The 20,770-nt window shown below is 48.8% G+C and overlaps 1 protein-coding gene across 2 annotated transcripts in view; it reads right to left on the bottom strand.

Moving 5' to 3' along the window:
- The window catches only part of STK10 (serine/threonine kinase 10), a 124,778-nt gene that overhangs the window by 19,890 nt on the left and 84,118 nt on the right, over window positions 1-20,770 (bottom strand). For both annotated transcript variants that reach the window (XM_070774519.1, XM_019982823.2), the window contains exons 8-12: window positions 20,046-20,180; window positions 17,745-18,287; window positions 15,365-15,495; window positions 9,904-10,027; window positions 9,305-9,484 (exon numbers count right to left, since the gene is read on the bottom strand). In XM_070774519.1, the coding sequence (XP_070630620.1) occupies window positions 9,305-9,484; window positions 9,904-10,027; window positions 15,365-15,495; window positions 17,745-18,287; window positions 20,046-20,180 (1,113 nt within the window). The remainder of the gene's footprint in view (window positions 1-9,304; window positions 9,485-9,903; window positions 10,028-15,364; window positions 15,496-17,744; window positions 18,288-20,045; window positions 20,181-20,770) is intronic.

The following is a 20,770-nucleotide window of genomic DNA, read 5'->3' on the forward strand; positions in this document are numbered from 1 at the left end:
CAACACAAACCACCACATGAGGAGCGAAAGAGCAACCACCACAGACCCCACGGCCACGGAAAGGGCGCCAAGGGAGCACCAGCAGCAGCCCAGCCCATTCGGCGAAACAGACAAATCCCTGGAAGGAAAGCACCCAAGCACATTCAAGAAGAAATGAAGAAAACCAGAGCAACATTAAAATAAAACCACAGACCGATATATTTTCAATGAATACAGACTCAAAAATCCTCACCAAAATAACAGCAAATTCAATCTAGTAATATATCAAAAGGAAAATACATAATGAGCAAATGGGCTTTATCCCAGGAATGTAAAGCTCATTCAATATGTGAGAATCAGTCAATATAATTCACAATATCAGTACACTAAAGAAAAAAAACTATATGATCATATCAATATAGGAAAACCGTTTGCTAAAATTCAATATCCACTCATGACAAAATCTATTAGTGAACTAGAAATAGAAGGGAATGTCCTTAATCTGAAAGACAGCATCTACAAAAACCCTAATGCTAACATCATACTTTACTAATGTTTCCCCCTGAAGACTGGGAACAAGGCAAAGTCGTCCACTGCACTGCTCCTGTTTAACATCCACTACAGGTCCCTGCCAGCACGATAAAGCAAGAAAAATAAACAAAAAATATATAGATTAGAAAGAAAGAAATATGATAAACAATAAGGTCCCACTGCACAGCACAGGGAACTACATTCAATATCCTGTGATAAACCGTGATAGGAAAGAATATGGACTTCCCCGGTGGCTCGGCTGGTGAAGAATCCGCCTGCAATGCGGGAGACCTGGGTTTGACCCCTGGGTTGGGAAGATCCCCTGGAGAAGGGAAAGGCTACCCACTCCAGTATTCTGGCCTGGAGAATCCATGGACTGTATAGTCCATGGGGTTGCAAAGAATATGAAAGAGAATATATATTTATGTATAACTGAGTCACTTTTATGTACAGCAGAAATTAACACAACATGCTAAATCAACTATACTTCAATAAAAAATTTTAAAATAAAAAGGAAGAAATAAAACTGTTTGCAAAATTGTTGTCTATGTAGAAAAATCCCAAGTCGATTTTTTTTCAAAAGTCCTAGAACTGATGAGTTTAAGCGTGATCAATATACGGGGCTCAATATACCAATATTTTCCTATACTCTAGCTTTGACATTAGAAATTGACATTAAAAAATAGTATCTTGTACAACAGCACAAATGAACTAAATATAATTCTTACAAAATATATGCTGAATTTGTATGCTGAAAACTATAAAACACTAAGGAAGGATGTTAACGAAGACCTAAATGAATGGATATATTATGTTCATAGAAAGGAAGGTTCAATATTGTTCTGATTCCATTCTCCCTAAATTGATCCATGAATTCAACTCAATCTCAATCAAGTATTCCAGCAGATATTTTTACAGAAATCAATAAGCTTATTCTAAGATATATATAGATGGGCAAAGGAACTAGAATAACCAAACTAATTTTGGAAACAAGGAATAAAGTTGGAGGACTCACACCACCTGATTTACTGTAAAAATATATTTATCAAGACATTGCAGAATTGGTGAAAGGTAGACAAACAGATCAATGGAACTGCATATAGTCCAGGTATAGACACACACAAATATATGGTCAATTGATTTTGCATAAAGATGCAAAGGCAGATCAATGGAGAAAGGACAGTCCTTTCAGCAAATGGTGCTAGAAAAGTGGACATCCATAGGCAGAAACCACACTAATAATGGTGAACCTCACCCACACGTTACACATCTAACATAGAACTTAAAACTGTAAAACATCTGAAAGAAAGCATGACCTTGAGCTATGCAAAGATATCTCAGATATGCCACTAAACACACAATCCGTAAAAGAAACAGTGGTAAAGTAGACTTCATCAGAGTAAGTGCTTCTGCTTCACGTAAGACACTGTTAGAAGAACCAAAAGACAAGCCACAGATGGGCAGCAAACATTTGCAAAATATATAACTGACAAAGGACTGTATCCAGGATGTAAAAAGAACTGTCAGAATTCAGTAATAAAAAAATAAAGAAATCACCCAGCTAATAAATGAGCAAAAGATTTAGACAGCTACCTTGTCAAAAAAGATATACAGACAGCAAATAAACACATGAAAAGATATTCAACATTAGTCATTAATGAAATGCAAATAAAAGTCACAATGCAATTTCACTTCCTATCAGAATGGCAAAAATAGAAAACATCAAACTGATGATACCAAGCACTGGTGATGATGTGGAGCGACTGGAACTCACGCATTGTTCTGGAGATGTAGAATAATACAGACTGTTTTGGAAAAGGTTGGCAGCCTCTCCTAAAGTTAAACATACACTTAACATATGACCCCAAAACCTACCAGTTATCCTTTATCGTCTCTTCTTTCAGTTCTCGGGTGTTTTCTTTCATGGCTTTAGGTTTGTAATCCAAATCCTGCCCCTGTATTCTTTAGCCTTCTTTAGTCTTAGATTAGGGTTTCTCAACCTTGGCACTATTGACTTTTGGAGCCAAATAATTCTTTGTTGTGGGGGTTTCCTATGCACTATAGAATGTTAATAGCATCTCTGACCCCTACCTACTAGATGCTATAACCAGTCCTTCTCCCCAGTCATGACAACCAAAAATGTTTCTAGATACTGCCAAATATCTACATGGGGATGGACAAAAAGAGTCCCTGCTTGAGAACTACTGTCTTAGACATCCTCATAAGATATCTCAAAAATTGCATTTGTGCCACTTCACCCTCCATATCCAAGGGCTCCCCTAGATATATGGTACATAATGATAATTTAGCACCTGTCTAGAGTTTGTCAAAATGCCACTGCCAGCCCCACTCAAGGCATCATACAGTTGAAAAGACCCACTAGCTTAGAAGGGTGCTTTTCAAGCTTGATGAAGTAGTTTTCCAGGACAGATGAGAAGCAGCAGTTTAGAAAGGGTCTGGAGGTTTCTGCTAAAGGCACTGAACACTGTGAGAAGTGTTACACCGCTCAATGGAGGGAGAGAGGAAAAGGCCATCCAGAGTCGAGCCGCATGGGGCTTGGCAAAGGGGCATTTGGACCTTCTTGTAAGAAGCCGCTGAGGGCAGGGATGTACCAGCACCACTCTGACTGAGGGCTATAAAGACAGGCTACCTACTCAATGTCAGAAATCCTGCTTTCTCATCCAACTGCCCATCTTTGGAACAGTCCCTGGACTTGTTTCCCATTCTCTCATCAGAAAAACTCATCTGGCTTTTAACTAAAATTTCCAGGGTCCTTCCAGGAGTATAATTCTGTGGCATTATAGAGATCCAGACTATTTAAGAAGTAGTTAAATCATGTTTAATGAGTTTTGCCTAGGAAGGCAAGGAAACAGGGTTCTGGAAAGATTCCCTTTAAGACTGAATCTGTTTTCACATTTAGGGGATCTAAGAAGTAAGCTACAATCGTCAACTGAGTTTCTCACAGATATTAAATGTACCGTGTGTATGGGCAATGAGAAGCATACCATCAATTCCATCCTCACAAAATATATTTATTATATTTCTATGCACAGACATACACAGTACTGGGTTTAATTATGTGAAACAAAAACGAAGAATAAATTTGTCCCCATTCAACTAGCTTACTAATAATGATTTTTCCTATATGCATACCTTCTAAGTGCAGGAAGGTCATTAGCATGATAAATATTTCATAATAATTGCTGTAACCTTGAGAGTCCCTTGGACTGCAAGGAGATCCAACCAGTCCATCCTAAAGGAGACCAGTCCTGGGTGTTCATTGGAAGGACTGATGCTGAAGCTGAAACTCCAATACTTTGGCCACCTCATGCAAAGAGTTGACTCATTGGAAAAGACTCTGTTGCTGGGGGGGATCGGGGGCAGGAGGAGAAGGGGACGACAGAGGATGAGATGGCTGGATGGAATCACTGACTCGATGGACGTGAGTCTGAGTGAACTCCGGGAGTTGGTGATGGACAGGGAGGCCTGGCGTGCTGCGATTCATGGGGTTGCAAAGAGTCGGACACGACTGAGCGACTGAACTGAACTGAACCATGAAAGAGGCCCCAGGAGGCATCTCAAGTTTTACCCTCTGTTATTTTTGTATGTCTTCTATGCCTGAGATCAAATCATGACCAGCTTTCTCACAATCAATGTGTGGTAGGGAAATGGACAGGGTGAACCCTGCCTTGCTCTGAACTGGTTAAAGAAAACTCCACACTGGGACTTCTCTGGTGGTCCAGTGATAAAGAATCCACGTGCCAATGCAGATTTGATGCCCAGTCTGGGAAGATCCCACATGCCGCGGGGCAACGAAGCTCGTGTGCCACAACTATGGAGTTGGTTGTCTAGAGCCGTGAGCCACAGCCACTGAGCCCACACGGTGCAACCACGGAAGCCCGCGCACCTGGACCCTGTGCTCTGCAACCGAGAACCCGCCACAAAGAGAAGCCCGTGCACCCAACGAGAGAGGAGCCCCACTCGTTGCAACTACAGAAAGCCCACGCACAGCAGCAAAGACCCAGCCAAAAAGAAAAGAAAGATATAAACTTGTTTAAAAAGTCCACACAGATCTGAGTATGGTGCCCCTCGCCAGCACCCACGTGTGGATTTCTCTGGTGCAGCGCTGGGCTGGCTAATGCACCCGCCGATATTTAAGTCTGCTCACCTGGGCATCCTACCCATTCCCACTTTCGTCCCTCACCCCTGCTGGTGCATCCTAACACCAATCCAAGGGCCATGGGCAGGCGGTCTCTACCCAAGCCGGCCATTCCTACTGGGCTTCACCTGCACAGAGGTGACCTTAGCAGTCAAAGAAGGCCTCTGACTATGAAGTAGGCCGTGGCAGGATACGGAACCTTTGGACACTTTGGGGGGTGTTCCGTGAAGCAGAGCCCTTCACTGGTCCCACCAGCAGGAATCCTTAGATATAACACGGATAATGGTAAGCATGACCCGAGGGGCCACCGTGCAGTAAGTGCTTACGAGGTGCCAGGTGCCTGGCGGGCACTCTGTCATTTAGTCTGCATCTAGAACAGCCTCCCGGGCGATCCTGTCATTACCTGCTTTCACATGTAATGACAGAGGCTTGGTGAGTTTAAGCAGCTTGCCTGAGTTCAGAGTCAGCATTCAAACCTGGGTCTCTGACCCCAGGCTCCACATAAGCACTCCTCATAACGCCATTCTAACAGGACTTGCTTTTCTCTTTACAAGCTGAAGAAACCATCACTCTCCTTTACGCCCTCAGATAGACATGTAGCACGTTCTCAAACTTCTTAGAACCATGTAACTCTTCCCATGTTGACAGCCTCTTACAACAAGGGCAAGTCCGAGGACAGGGGCTGTACATGATTTGCTCATCATTGCCAAAGAGTAGAAGCTTTAAAGATATATACGGATGAACAAAACCTCAGCAATTAGCTCTGGAAACCAGAAGCAAACGCCAGCCTATGCTTTGCCTGGCTCCACCATGAAGCCAATTGAAGCCAGCAGCTCTGTTCCTGCAGGCCAGGTCCTGTCCACAAGAGCGCTTCATGGAAGGACAGGGATAGGATCACAGTCTTACTAAACAGCAGAGGCCAAAGGCACAAAGACGTCAAGCTTTTTCTTTCTGTGAAAACTTTTTGAAGAAGAACACCCAGGAAATAAGAAAATTAAAAAAACTGAACCTGAGCAGAAGTGCAAGTATCAGACCCCACACACGGCCTCAGAATTTACTGACATAGTGCAGGGAGCTCAGCTCGGTGCGCCTAGAGGGGTGGGTGGGGCGATGGCGGTGGGAGGGAGGGGGTAAATGCACATGTACAGCTGAGCCACCTCGATGTACAGGAGAAACTAAAACAGCATTGGAAAGCAACTCTACCTTGATTTAGAAAAGAAAAAGGAATTCACTGACAGGCTGAGACCGCACCCCACCCCCTCCACCAAAATCCTGGCAGCAACAAGAATTTTCAACTTTGTTAAACATCAGTGCCAGCAAAGGGAAGGAACTGTGGCAACCTCCCACTCCTTCCCATCCCAGGCCCTGCCTCCGCAGCCAGCTCTTTTTCCCACTCTTAAATCCCCATGACTCCTTCCCCACCCACACACACAAAGGGTGTGCATACAGGGCAGAGTGAGGAGCCAGGAGGAAACTGGAATTTACCTACTTCTCACCGAATGCTCACAGCATCTGTGAGAAATGCACGGTTAATAGCAATGAATCAAATGCAAACTCCCGCTTAGGAGTCACGTCTGTGCATGATTTGGCCCCTACCTGATTTTATCCCACAGTCATCTCCCCAGCACTTCCAAGTCTCCTACCACCCTGACCATTTTTCAGCTCTTCGCACACCCCAAGCTCTTTGCCATACCTCAGGGCCTTTGCATATACTATTCTACCCTCCTGGAAGCATCCTCTTAACCAGAGGATGCTGGTTAACCAGCCTATTTGCTCTCACAGCAAGTATTACTATGTAACGGGCAACGGTTTTATTTATTTAATATTGTACTTTGTTTCTCTAGCTTCCCTGGAAATTAACAAACTCCTTGAGGAACCCTATCTATTTTGTTCATCACAGTGTCCCTGGTACCCCATTCAGTGCCACACAGGTAGGTACTCAACACAACCGTCCCTGAATAATTCTCACAGTGACAGAAGACAGCCAGAACTCAGGCCAGAACTTGGGAATATCATTGGTTTGGTTCCAGACACCCACAATAAGGTGAAGATTGCAATGAAGCAAGTCCCGTGAATTTACACTATACTGTAGTCTGTTAAGTGTGTGAAAGTGAAGTTGTTCAGTCGTGTCCGACTATTTGCAACCCCATGGACTGTAGCCTACCAGGGATTTCCAGGCAAGAGTACTGGAGTGGGTTGCCATTTCCTTCTCCGGGAGATCTTCCCAACCCAGGGATTGAACCCAGGTCTCCCGCATTGTAGGCAGATGCTTTACTGTCTGAGCCACCAGGGAAGTCTTTAAGTGTGTTATTATATGCATGTCTTAAAAAACTGTATATAAGGGAAACATGTTTTATTGCTAAAAAATGCTAGTCATCATCTCAGCCTTCAGCAAATTGTAGTCCTCCTGCAAAAATAACCATCACCAATCACCATGGCAAATATAAAGTCTGAAATAGTCGAGCATTACCAAAATGTGACAGAGACAGGAAGTGAGCAAATGCTGTTGGAAAAAATGGTACAGAAAGACTTGCTCATGGGAGGGTTGCTACAAACCTGCAACTTGTAAAAAGAAAGCACAACATCTGCTAAAGTGCAATAAAACACGGTCTGCCTGTAGCTTGTCCAAAGCCTAGCAGTTAGCTTTGAGCCACAGTGCCAAAGACTTAGAAACAAGCCTGCCTCCCAAGCCTGTGCTCCCAGCACTGGAGCTGCGATGTGTTTAGTACCAGCCCCTCCCCTCCCAACCCCACATATCTCAGCCCACAAGCCCATCTCTCAGCAGGAGGTTCAGGACCAGGGTAAGTCAAGGCCTTTGGAAGGAAAGCTATGACAAACCCAGACGGTGTTAAAAAGCAGAGACATCACTTTGCCAACAAAGGCCCATATAGTTAAAGCTGTGGTTTTTCTAGTAGTCATGCATGGATGTGAGAATTAGACCATAAAGGAGGCTGAGCACTGAAGAACTGATGCTTTCATACTGCAGCGCTGGAGAAGACTCTTGAGAGTCCTTGGACAGCAAGGAGACCAAACCAGTCCATCCTAAAGGAAATCAGTCTCGAATGTTCACTGGAAGGACGGATGCTGAAGCTGAAGCTCCAATACTTTGGCCACCTGATGTAAAGAACCGACTCACTGGAAAAGACCCTGATGCTGGGGAAAGATTGAAGGCAGGAGAAGGGGACAATAAAGGATGCGATGGTTGGATGGCATCACCTACTCAATGGACGTGAATCTGAACAAACTCCGCGAGATCATGGAGGACAGAGAAGACTGGTGTGCTACAGTCTGTGGAGTTGCAAAGAGTCGGACATGACTTAGTGACTAAACAACTCAAAAAGTGGAGGCACTCACCTCAGACACAAAGGAGCATATATACAATTTTAGAAACTCAAAATTCATGCCAAAGAAACCATGAACAAAATAGCAAAAACAGACAGGATCAAGTCCTATACTTGCAGGGCTCAGCCTCATTGCCTCACACTAATCCTGGCTCTATCAGATCCTGCCTTTATTTTAAATAGCTGATAATCTGTTCATCGTGAATTTTTTTTATTTTTGACCCACCATGTGGCTTGTGGGATCTTAGTTCTCCAACCAGGGATTGAACCTGGGCCCTCAGCAGTAAAAGTGCAGAATCTCACCGCTGGACTCCCAGGGAGTAACCTGTGATTAATATTTTACACTAATTTCTATTTTAAAACATTGCATCAGAATATTATTTGTCTTGATTTAGGAGTTTTACTGTACCTCCTTAAGTTTTGTGCCCTAGGCAAGTTGTCTCATCACAGCCAGTGGCCCCGATTCCCACAGGCAGCCACTGGATTCAGCACATGTCATGTCCGACACAGTAAAGTCTGGGCCCTGGGCTCTGCAGGCCCCGAAAAGCACCATGGGCCGCCCCTAGAAGCTGCTCCTCCCATTCCCACCTGGAGATCAAGAGCAGCCTGGATTGGTATGCCCTGCCCTAGGTTCTACCCTCCTCGCTCCCATCCTTTCTTCTGAGGGCTCAGGAAAGAAAGTCTGGCCCAGCCTCCAAGTGTCTGGCTCCATGGGGGAGGCGTGGGCTGCTCTCTAGGACTCAAATGCCCTGCCCTGGGGCAGGCCTCCCTTCCCTTGTCTCAGGACCGTTACCTCTTTGCCACTTCCCTTTCCAGCTGGGGAAAGAGGGAGAAGAGGCACGTGTGTCCAAGCAAGGGAGCTACTCTTCTAGGAGAAGGGGGAGTCAGGCATGGAGGATGTGTGTGCACCCACCCAGGACTCAGCTCTCCTCCTGGTGACAGCATCTCAGGTTTCCCTAAGCCGCCATCCCTTCCCTCCTCTCTGCTTTCTTCCAGCTCAGGCTGCTAAGCTGGGGGGATATACAGGAAGTTGCCTGAGGCCACAAGACAAGGGCCTGCCTGGAGCCAAGTCCACGCAGAGGAAGGCAGAGTCCAAAAGACGGAGAAGGGGCTCCTGATGGCACGGCTAGGGGATGCAGATCCAGACATCCCTGGACATGCACTTTTCAGGTACATAAGCTCCTCCAAATTCCCTCTATGGCTGAGGCAAGGCTGAGCTGGAGTTTTGGTCATTTGCAACTGAGAGGGCCCTCATCCTCCCAGGACGCCCTGCTTCCGCCCAGCACGTGTTCACCTCCTTCTTCATCAGCTTGAGCTGCTCCTGGAACTTGGCATAGTCCCGCTCCTGCTCCAGGCGAATCCGCTTGGCCTCCTCCCGGCGGCGCACCGCGTGGTCTTGCTCCATCTTCTCTACTTGTTGCTTTTGCTGACGCTCCAGGTTCTCCAGCTCTATGTCAAAGAACTTCTTCTTGGCCTAGAAAGAGCAGAAAGGGAAAGTTAGAAAAGTCACCTGCGAGGGAGGTGGGGAAAGCCCAGAGGCTGTGCTCACACCTGGGCTTGAATCCCAGCTCTACTACCTCGCTGTGTGACCTGAGACAAGTCACCTAACCTCTCTGTTTCCTCAGGTGCAAAAGAAAGACCAGCGTTGTTGCGTGGGGCTCAATAAAGGCTATGTCCACTCTAGAGGCCCTCCCGTGTGGCTGAGAGCAGCACTGTGACCCGCAGGTGACACTGCGCTTACAAGTCAATAACTAATGGCATCAGGAAACCAGAGGAACTGGGAAACTGCTGTGAATCATTTTCCATGCCCAATCATCCTCACTCAGCAACTTCTGCTTAAAGAAAATAAGGAGGCAAGAAGCCCTCTGGGGGCCCATCTTTCCTCATACTCACGTTGATTTCTTGTTCAAAACGCTTATGCATTTGCTCCAGCTGCAGCTCATGCTTGCTGCTCAGTTGGGTTTGATTCCGATGTTCTTCTTTCTGGAGCAGCCGAAGCTCTCGGAGTTCCTGGCGCCTGAAGGGTAGAAAGATGTGGACATTCCAGTCAGAAAGTGTCCTCAGTGGTCACATATGTCATAGCTAAGGACGCGGAAGGCAGGGGCATAGTGAGGCATCACATGGTCCAGGACAGAGGCGAGACAAGAACTTACAACTCACACTTTATTTGATATTGATTGACAGGCAAAACATTAATAATCTTGGTATATAAAGAGTGCTTACAAATCAATATGAAAAACAGGAATATCCTAATTTTAAAAAGCAGCACAGAGCATGAACAGACATGAAGCAAAAGACAAAAAGAACATTTTAAATCATCTATATGGGTATGAAATTCAAATGAAAAACAAATACATTTTCATGAAATAGGTAAGAATATAGGGGAAATTGATTTCTTCCTACATTGCTGATATGTATAAATTGACACATTTCTGGAGGGCAATTTGTCAGTAAGGTATGTCTTTTGACATAGGTCTACTTCTGGATACTGATTCTAAAGAGAGATTCATAGATATGTCCATTTCTGGATACTGATTCTAAAGAGAGATTCATAGATACACAGCAAAACTGAATAAGGATATTCACCCACTCCAATATCCTTGCCAGGAAAACCCCATGGACAGAGGAGCCTGGCAGGCTACCGTCCATGGGGTCACAAGAGTCGGACACAACAGTGACTAAACCACCACCCCGACTCTTCATGACAACGCTATTTATAATAGTACAAAGTTGGAAGCAACTTATGTGTCTGTCAATATAGATGTAATTAAATAAAATGTCTATCTGATATAATTTTATTCAATCATTAAAAATGAATTTCTAGAAGGTATCAAATTACATGGGGGGAAAAAATCTATGAAAAACGCAGCAGTTCTTTATAAACAGATAGGGACTGATCTCTAAGTGAAAAAAGCAAGCTATTAAAGAGTGGGTCTATTATGCTACTGACCACCTGCTTGAAAAACAAAAAGGACCATATATTTGTGTGCACATGGGCCTGTGCAAGTTTACTTTCCTGTTTAAACACTGTTTCTGGAAGGACTGCACTGTGAAATATTAACACAAGGAAGGGAGCCGGCGGCCAGCAGAGAGTGAGTGAGGGAGGCGTTGTACTTTCACCCTCTTTTCCGTTTCGAGTCTTGAACCGTGGCATTATATTACCTACTCAAAAGGTAAATACAATAAAAATTTGACCCAAACCACACAGTGTACCTTAACTTTGTAACACACTTATTGTCAACGTGTGTATGAGTGTACACCCAAAAATATACTTGTGGCATGCACGCATGCTCAGTCGTGTCTGACTTTTTGCAATCCCACGGACTAGAGCCCACCAGGCTCCTCTCTCCGTGGGATTTTCCCAGCAAGAAAACTGGAGTGTGTTGCCATTTCCTCCTCCAGGGGATCTTCCTGACCCAGGGATCGAACCTGAGTCTCCTGCGTTTCCTTCACTGGCAGGCAGATTCTTTACTACTGAGTCACCTGGGAAGCCCCCTGGTAGGATAAAGCCCAACTACCGTGTTTCTTTCTGGGCAAGTCCATTAAAAATTGGTATGTATCCTTTATATAATCAGAAAAGAAATTAAAATGATGGCAGAAAGAGCGTGGGCCTCCTGGCAGGGAATGGGGATCCCTTGGCAGCCTGTGCTCTGCTCTGGTCCAGCATCTGTGGGCGCATCATGGTCACCCCCACTGCGGGCCCACCTCCCAGCTCTGAGCAGGCAGAGCTCCCCAGGAACTGCCCACAGCAGCTGCTGGAGGGGAGGCCTCCTGCTCTCAGAGGTCAGAGAGGCCTTGTCTGAATCTCAGCTCAGCTCGTTTTCCAGCCAGGTGCCCTCAGGCAGTCGCTCAGTCTTTGCACGCTCTTTCCCTGCATCTGTAAAATGGGGAGATAATCTCTTCCTCACAGGTTCTTTAAGGTTAAATGAGGTGATACATGTAGCATCAGGTGATACTGTCTGACACATGGCAACCACTCCCCAAGTGGCAACTTCTCGAATGATAACGAGGAAGAAGAAGCAAAGGCCGCCCAATCTCTGGGAAAAGCCAGAGACGCTTTATACAGGTGTGTAAGGAAGCATCTCTGGGAGCCTCTGCATTTCGGGAAGAGAGGAGGCAGGAGGCGATTTCTGAGACATGGAAATCCTGACACAAGAGGAGCTAAGGCTCAGACAGCAACTGAAAAAACAGACAGAGTAAGGTAAGCAGCCAGCTTCTGACATCACCTCCTTGACCCACCAGAGTTCTCACAAGGGAGAGGCAGGCAGAGACAGGTCAAGAACCAGCTCCAGGAACTTTAGGGGAAACCAGAAAGAACTCTGACCCAGCAGCCCCCACCTGCATGAGTGACTATCCGGTGATACTGTTCAAAACCCTACGTGGGATCCAAGCCTCCGGAAACGCTAGGACCCAGGTTCAACCAGGGACGCGGCAGAGTCTGACAGCCCGCAGCCCGGCCGGACTCACAGGGCCTTCAGACACGGCAGGCAAACAAGGGAAGTCTCGTTCTTTGCAAGCACCTCTTCTCCACCTCGGCTAAATCTCACCTTTCAAACCTGGGCAGCACCCGCTCCTCTGCTGAGGAGGCAGGTGGGGGTCCCACCTCGGGGCCACTTTCAGATGCAGTGTGGTGGAGCTGGAATTTCACGCCCAGGAACCCAAACTGCCCAGAGGAGAGAGGACAGAATGGAAACCCAGCCCCTGAGTCTGAAGCTCGAGGAGTGACCGTGAGAACAGAAGGCCATGTCTTCAGCCGAGAGCAACCACGACCACCCCTCCCCTGACCCGAGCCTCCCCAGCACACACGGAGGACGTGTGTGTGTGTGTGTGTGTGTGTGTGTGTGCGCGCGCACACCCATACGCGTGTACACAGAAACTGCAGCCACCGGACGCAAACAGCTGACTCACTAGAAAAGACTCTGATGCTGGGAAAGACTGAAGGCAACAGGAGGAGGGGGCGGAAGAGGATGAGATGATTAGATGGTATTACTGACTCAATAGACATGAATTTAAGCCAACTCTGAGAGCCAGTGAAAGACAGGGAAGGCTGGCGTGCTGTAGTCCATGGGGTCGCAAAGACTCGGACACGACTGAGCGACTGAACAACTGAACAAGTAACGTCACCAGTGCAAAGTCTGCCTGTCATCCCCCTGGCTTCAAGAGGGGAGACGTGCCCTGACATCCAAAACTCCTTCTATCAGGCTTTGGAATGTCTGTGCTTTTTTAAGATAAGAATGTGTTTGATGTTTCAGAAGTGTCCTCCAAGCCAGTCATGAGTTGTTCCAGCAAAGGCCTGGCCTCACGGCAGCTTCGTGGCTCTGAGGCCTCTCTCCCTAGCTGCTAAGCCCCCACCTCCACCCCCGGGGAGCCCCCCAGAAAGCTTCCGGGTCCAGTGGAAACTGGTAGAATTCTCACACAGATAGATCTTCTCACCTGGGTGACCTGAGGCAAGCAAGTTCCCACCAGGAAACACTGTTTCCTCATCAACAGAACAGCCGAAATAGGGTCTCCCGAGACCCTTGGACTGCAAGGAGATCCAACCAGTCCATCCTAAAGGAGACCAGTCCTGGGTGTTTATTAGAAGGACTGATGCTGAGGCTGAAACTCCAATACTTTGGCCACCTCATGCGAAGAGTTGACTCATTGGAAAAAACCCTGATGCTGGGAGGGATTGGGGGCAGGAGGAGAAGGGGATGTCAGAGGATGAGATGGCTGGATGGCATCACTCATCACATGAGTTTGGGTGAACTCCAGGAGTTGGTGATGGACAGGGAAGCCTGGCATGCTGCGATTCATGGGGTCACAAAGAGTCAGACACAACTGAGCCACTGAACTGACTGGGGAGGGCTGTCAGGGTGCCTGGACGCCTTAAGAATGCAAAGATGACTCCGTGCAAACAACTCTACCTCACACCCTCCTGCCCACACCAGCCCCTCCCGTCTTCAGCTTTGCCTCCAGAATGCATGCTGAACCCAACCTGTCCGGCCACGCCTTCCCTATGTCTGGCCACCGTCCTGGCCAGGGTGTCCCTGCATCCCTGCTTCAGTCCTGCCCCCTCTATAGCCCAGACTTGGATGACAGCAAAGTCGGCTTTTAAAAGGGACATTACAGCTGGTCACTCTCCAGATGCTTCATTCCAGTTGTTTTTTTGTTGTAGAATCGCTACAAAGAGTCGTGTCTGACTCTTTGCGACCCCATGGACTGCAGCACACCAGGCTTCCCTGTCCTTAACCGTTTTCCAGAGTTTGCTCAAACTCGTCCATTGAGTCCGTGATGCCATCCAACCATCTCATCCCCTGTCGTCCCCTTCTCCTCCTGCCCTCAATCTTTCCCAGCATCAGGGTCTTTTCCAATGAGTCAGCTCTTCGCATCAGGTAGCCAAAGTATTGGAGCTTCAGCATCAGTCCCTCCACTGGGGATGAAACCTACGTTTCTCCACCCCTGCCCGTGGACTGACGTGACCTGGACCCTGTGGGCCCTGGGGATGACTCCGCATCCTCTCCCTCCAACTCCACACTCCAGCTCCGCCCTCTCAGGTCCCTGAACAAGCCTTGGCTTTGGAGTTCCTGCCATGGTCTCCCGGCTCTGCCACTGGCTGGCTCCTCTGAACCCTCTGCTCTGCTCAGGGGATTTCCTGCCAGGCAAGGCCCCCCACCCCTAGCCCAGTGGCCACTGCCCCATCAGCCATTATTCCCTCCACAGCATGAACTACAGTTGGGAATTATCTTGAGTGCTATTTGTGGGCCTATGAGGTGTAAGTTCTACAACAGCCACACCTCCATTATCTGGGTCATCAATGTGTCCCCCAACCTGGTGAGGGGGTGTGGATATATCAGTGAATGGATGGCTGGCTAGCTGGAGGGGAGGCTGGAGGAATGCGTGGATAGGGAGCTGAGTGGGTGCGTAGGTGATGGGTGGGTGGGTGACTAGAAGGATGGGTTAGAGGATGGAGGGACAGGTGTGTGGATGGACGGATGAATGAATGAGTGGGTAGAGGGGTGGGCTGATGAGTGGACAAGTAAATGGAGGGGGAGGGAAATGGATGAAGAGGTGGGTGGGTATATGGAGGAGGGAGGTGAGTTAGGGAATACAGGGTCTCGGACAAAGCCAGCTTCTTTTAGTGTCCCTGATTCCACACTTAATGCTATAGACAGACAGACAGTTCTTTTTTGGCAGCGTAGCAGGTGAGATCTTAGGTCCCTGACCATGGATTGAATCTGTGCCCGTACAGTTGGAGCACAGAGCCCGAAACACTGGACTGCCAGGGAAGTCTCAGTTCTTGCACCAGAAAGACCCAAATCTCCCGTCTCATCCCTACCCTGTTACGGCCGTCAGCAGCCCCTCCCAGCCTCACCTGAGGAATCGCATCTCCTCGTCCTTCTTCTCATCCTCACTGATGATCTTGGAGGTGGTAATGCTCACCTCCACGCCATCCACAACAAACTTGCGTGTCCTCTTCAGGGTCTTATTGTGCAGCCTTGAGTCCTGGCCAGGGAAGATCATTAGGCAAAGCTCAGCATTACAGCCATGAATCCATGGGTGGCCCAGTCTCAGCCCAGTCCAGGAAGGAGGTGACTGTCCATGGTTCCCCGCGTGCCTCAAGCTTCTCAACCTGGAGGCCTGAGTCTCTGAGGTTAGGCCTCTTCCTCTCCCTGACCTCACCCTTCGGACACTGCCCAGCCTCTGCCTGCTGACCACCAGCATTCTCTCACACACAGGGCGCAGCAGCCAAGCGAACTGGGTTCCGACTCTCCTTCTACACCTCCTGGCCCTGTGACCCTGGGCAAGCCCCTTGTCCTGCCCAAGCCTCAGCTTCCTCAACCTGTCAGAGGAGACAAGCAGTGCTTGCCCCCCAGGTTGTTCTGAAGATGCAGTGAAGCAGGGGCGGGTGGAATGCAACAGCACCTGGGTCATGACAAGGGCTCAACACTTGATATTTATTTCTGACAGTTGCTATTGCAGACCACAATCGCTTATCTTCAATGCCAAAATCCAAGGAGCCTGGAAAACCAGAGTTCAGAACTCTGTTGGCAGCCAAGCCTAACCTGACCTGAACTCCACAGGAGGCCACAGCCCTCTGGAGCCACCCTGAGATTACTCGTATCTTTGTCTTTACCTTTCCTATGCATAATCATGCCCCTCACCTGTGATCGCTTACACAGTGCTGCCAGAACTCCTGGAGGCATTTAAACACCCTTTGAACATACTCTATCCTGACTTAGATGAGCCTGTGGGTCTGCACTGGAGTCCTCACGGCATCTCCTTCTCCAACTCCTCCCCTGGCTCCAGAGGCCCTTCCTGGTGGAGCCCAGCCTGGCCTTTCCAGCATCTCCCTACGGCAGTCCCTCCTGTGCCCCAGGACTCAATTCAGGATGAGTCAGACTAGCAACCAGGAAGAGGCTAGCCGGAGATGGCAAGGGAGAAAGGCCTGGGGTCCCGGTCACAGGGCCTCTGCAAGGGGGTAACAGACTCCCTGTGAAACCAAGGGCGCTGACGCAGCCAGGCGCTCTTATCAGAGCAGCTGTGTTCCCTGACTCACTGCCAGCCCTCCAGTAAAGGGATCCTCTCAACACCCTCGAGGAGAGGCGAGGTGGACCAGACTTAAAAAAAAAAATTATCTTTTTTTTCCTAACCCTTAGTGTCTTTCCAAGAAGAGAAGGGACAGAAACCGTGTCCTAAGGCCCTGATGCTTCTTACACCTAAAAGCTGCTGCCCTTTCTGCTAGTCCTGTTCTATTTGTCTGATATTCTCACTTTAAAAAGTTAGCTTTTAGTTTTGTGCTTGCCTTTAATGTACTAGCTTTAAATGTAATATGATCTAATCTATTCAATTTTTTGGTGTGATTTCTCTCCCCCACTCCACCCCACCCCCCAAAAGAAAAAAGAAACGCGCTTTCTTTCTGTTCCCAAAGGCAACTGCAACAGCTGGCTGCTTCTCCTTTTTCCTTCTTTCATTTGGGCCAAAATTTTTGAGTCTCTGCTGTGTGGTTTTCAAACAAAAAGGCTGCAAAACGTTTCCTAAATTCAGCCTTGGTTCGGGGTGAGGTTCTTGGGGCGGCCAATCAGGTGACCAAAGGTGAGTTCGCGAACATCTCATGATCTGTGGGAGCGGGCCGGGGAAGGGTCAGGCCTCCCTGAGAGAAAGAGGCCACACAGCCAGCAGCCAGGACACTGTGACACGCGGGGTCCAGAGCGCAGAGGCTGGGGTCTGCCCAGCTCCCCACCTGCCACCTGAGGCTCTGTTTGCCGGGCTGTACTCAGCGATACGGCTCCTTTTAGGCATTTTGCAGCACAGGCCTTGCGTTGAGCTCTGAAGTGCAGTGGCTAGAGTCGCTCATAACGCCGCTCCCCCTCAGAACAGCCATGAGCCCACTCCCTTCCGCTGACTCTATCAGCAAATGGACCACACAGCCGGTCCACAAGTCAGAGAGCTTTCACTTCCAGAATTCTCTCTCCCTAGTTTGACCAAGGCCTTTAACCAAACCCAATTTAAATAGAACCCCAAACTGAAATTAAAACCCAAACCTACAGCCTGACACGACTTAACCCCAGACTGAACTCAAGATATCTGGGGGATTAAACAGCGATTCAAACAAAGGGCTCCTAAGAAAGAGAAATCTCATGAACCACTTAAAATGCAAGGCAGCCACCGGATGCTCTCACAACCCAACATTGAGCAGCAGCAACTTCTGCAGAATGCCTGCCCCGAGCCCGCAGCGCAAGAGGTGAGGTTACCTTGATGGACAGAGAGCCCGACTCCTTGTTCACGGACATGTCTGCTGACAGGGAGGTGCCGAAGTCCGTGCTCCCAGAGGTGGAGACGCTGCCACAATCCGAGTCCCTCTTGGAAAGGCTCTGTGCCCCCGGGGTGGGGAGCTCCAGACTGCCATTGGTCAGCTCGCTGCGCAAGGTCTCCAGGGCGCTGCTGTTGGGACGGCTCTGGCTTGCTTTCTGGGACCTGCTGGCCGCTGGACTGAGGTCTCCACCCTGGTCAGCGGCTTGCTTCTCCTCGGACACCTGAATTCTGGCACCCATGGACACCGGTCGGAACTTCCGGAGGGGCACAGGCACCGCCTGGCCGTTCTCGTTTCCAGGGGCCACATCCAGGGGGCTGGTGGCCGGGAGAGCCCCGTGCCCAGGGGGCTCGCTGGGCCCATTCGCACCATCCTGAGGCTGGCTGGGAGGTGGCGGGGTGAAAGGTGATTCTTTGAGAAGTTTGTCCGCATCAATGCTCAGCTGACTCACCTCGGAGGAGTCTCGAGTGTGGTTCTCCAGAGGCTAGGAAAAAACAGACAGTCAAGGCCACAGGCCTGTGTGTCTGAGCAACAGTCAGAGACGCAGCGAGGCTGGACAGTCAGACACCCACAAGGTTCGGAAGAGGGCCAGGGAGGTCTCATAGGTGCCTCTCTAGTGAGCCACAGTCCTCCCCACTCCCTGCTGCCCAGCCAACAATAAAATTACCACTTGCTTTCAAGAACAGGTATTCCTCCTAGGAGTGGAGGCAACCGCGGCCAGCTAGATAGCTCGGGTCCTGTCTAAAGCGGGCAGCAGCTACCATGCTCCAGCCAATCATGAAAGCCTGGAAAAACTGGGTCCCCTGAGCCCAGACCTTCCAATTTTTCAAGACAAGCTGGAATCTGGAGTTTTACATGCCATCTCCCAATTTTTAGATGGCAACTAATTCAAATTTTTTAAAAGTCACAGAAAGGCCAAGCCAAACTAATCCAGAGGCTAGATTTCCGTCTATTAACCACTATGTTTTCTATGTTTTGTTTTTGTGTTTTAGAGCTTTTGTGGGGTAGAAGTACTGAAAATGTTGTTACTGTGAAACAGAACAAGGATTTCTGCAGAGGAAACATAAACGTCCCCCTTAATGAATAAAGTAAACACCCACGTAGCCACCTTCCAGGTCAAGAGTGGGACACATCCCAGACCTGAGACCCTCCCCTTGTCCAGGAGGGTCTCCCTGTGTCCAGACTCCCCTTGACATTGTCCTGACCTTGACCTCTAAGTGTTATAGGTTAGTTATAGGATTTACACACCAGCTCCGGCTCCTCCCAGGAATGAACTGCACTTGAGGAAGTGCTATATAATCCTTCCCAAACAGACAGGTCTGGACAAGCCTTGCTAGGTCCACAGCACCACCTGGACACTAAGTCTCCCCTCCTGGAGGAAGCTGTCCCCAAATGACTAGACCAGGGATCCGAAAGTGGCAGTTCAGGACAGAATCCAGCCCACAGATGAGTTTTGTTTGGCTCAAATGTTTTGTAAAAATTTAAATTAGCTTTACGGCTCCCTGGTGGCTCAGAGGGCAAAGTATCTGCCGGCAATGCAGGAGACTCGATTTCAGTCCCTAGGTTGGGAAGACTCCCTGGAGAAGCGAAAGGGCAGTCCACTCCAGTATTCTTGCCTGGAGAATCCCAGGGTCAGAGGAGTCTCAAGGGCTACAAGTCCATGGGACTGCAAAGAGTCGGACATGACTGAGTGGCTAACACAAATGTTTTGTAAAAAGTTTAAGTTAGCTTTAATTTAAATTTACACTCAGCCAAGTGCCGAAGCTGCAGATGGGTTACAAGCGTGCCAAGACATGGGTCCCCTGGGCCCTCGCGATGGCCAGACGGGGTCTGGGGTGCTCGGAGCCCCTCGGCCTGTTGCCTCTGATCACAGGCAGCCTTTCCATGCACTGAGCCCACCGTGTGCTACACACATCCTCATTCCGTATGTGCGTCACGACAGGGAGCAGGCTGGGAAGCAAAAGGAGTCCACCACCAACTTTTAAAACCTGGAAAATCCCACAGAAAATTCCAATTCCGGGTCTTCCCTGAAAATTATAGGATTTGGCCAACACACCCTGCAGCCTCATCCCGGCCCTTGTGCTGTCTTACGTAACCGGTGGTGTGGGAGCCTGTGACCTCTGAGCTGGGAAAGAACAGAAAGGAACCTCTCCTGCGCCTCCCGGTGCCCTTCCGCCCCAGCTGAGGGATGCGGGGACCCCATCCCTCCCCAGTGCTCCCCGGCACTCCCTGATCTCCTTACAGAGGCAGCCTCCACCGCATCCTCCTCATCCCCCTCATCTCGGCCGTCTTCAATCTCCTCCATCACTTCAGCCTTGGCCTCGGCCACCAGCTCCCGCAGGGCCTTGTTGCTGGTGACGCTGCTGACGAAGGGATGCTGAGAAGGGCAAGACAGCTGGGTGAGAATCACAGCGGGCGAGGGCGGGGGTGGTGAGGAGGGGCACCCAAGGCCGGGGAAGGCGATCCCCCAGGCAGAGGAGGCTGGCAGCATCCCTCAGGGAGATGTGAACTTGAACTTGGTCAGGCAGACCCAGAGGCAGCTCAGAAAGTCCTGTGTGTGGTAAAAGAGGGCAAATGCCAGCTCCGCTGCTCACTAGCTGTGTGACCCTGAGCAGGTCCCTTTCCCTCTCTGAGTTTCGGGATCCTCACCTCTGCATGGAGAAAATCATAGCAAACCCACAGGGATGGTATGAGGGTGGAAGGAGATCAAGCACAGAGAGGAGTTTAGCCCAAAGTGGGAGCAAAAAATAATGTTTCAGGAGGGTTATTTGTGTTTGTTAATTTATTTTTCTTTTTTATTTTTTTGGCCATGCCATGTGGCTTGTGGGATTTCAGTTCCCTGACTAGGGATTGAACCTGGGCCCTCAGCAGTGAATGCATGGAATCTTAACCACTGGACTGCAGGGAATTCCCTGTTAATTTACTTCTTAAAAAGATTTTAAAGGTGTAGTTTTAAAAATATTGGCT

Source organism: Bos indicus, chromosome 20, assembly GCF_029378745.1.
Source record: "Bos indicus isolate NIAB-ARS_2022 breed Sahiwal x Tharparkar chromosome 20, NIAB-ARS_B.indTharparkar_mat_pri_1.0, whole genome shotgun sequence".
In the NCBI taxonomy this organism is placed as follows: domain Eukaryota; kingdom Metazoa; phylum Chordata; class Mammalia; order Artiodactyla; family Bovidae; genus Bos; species Bos indicus.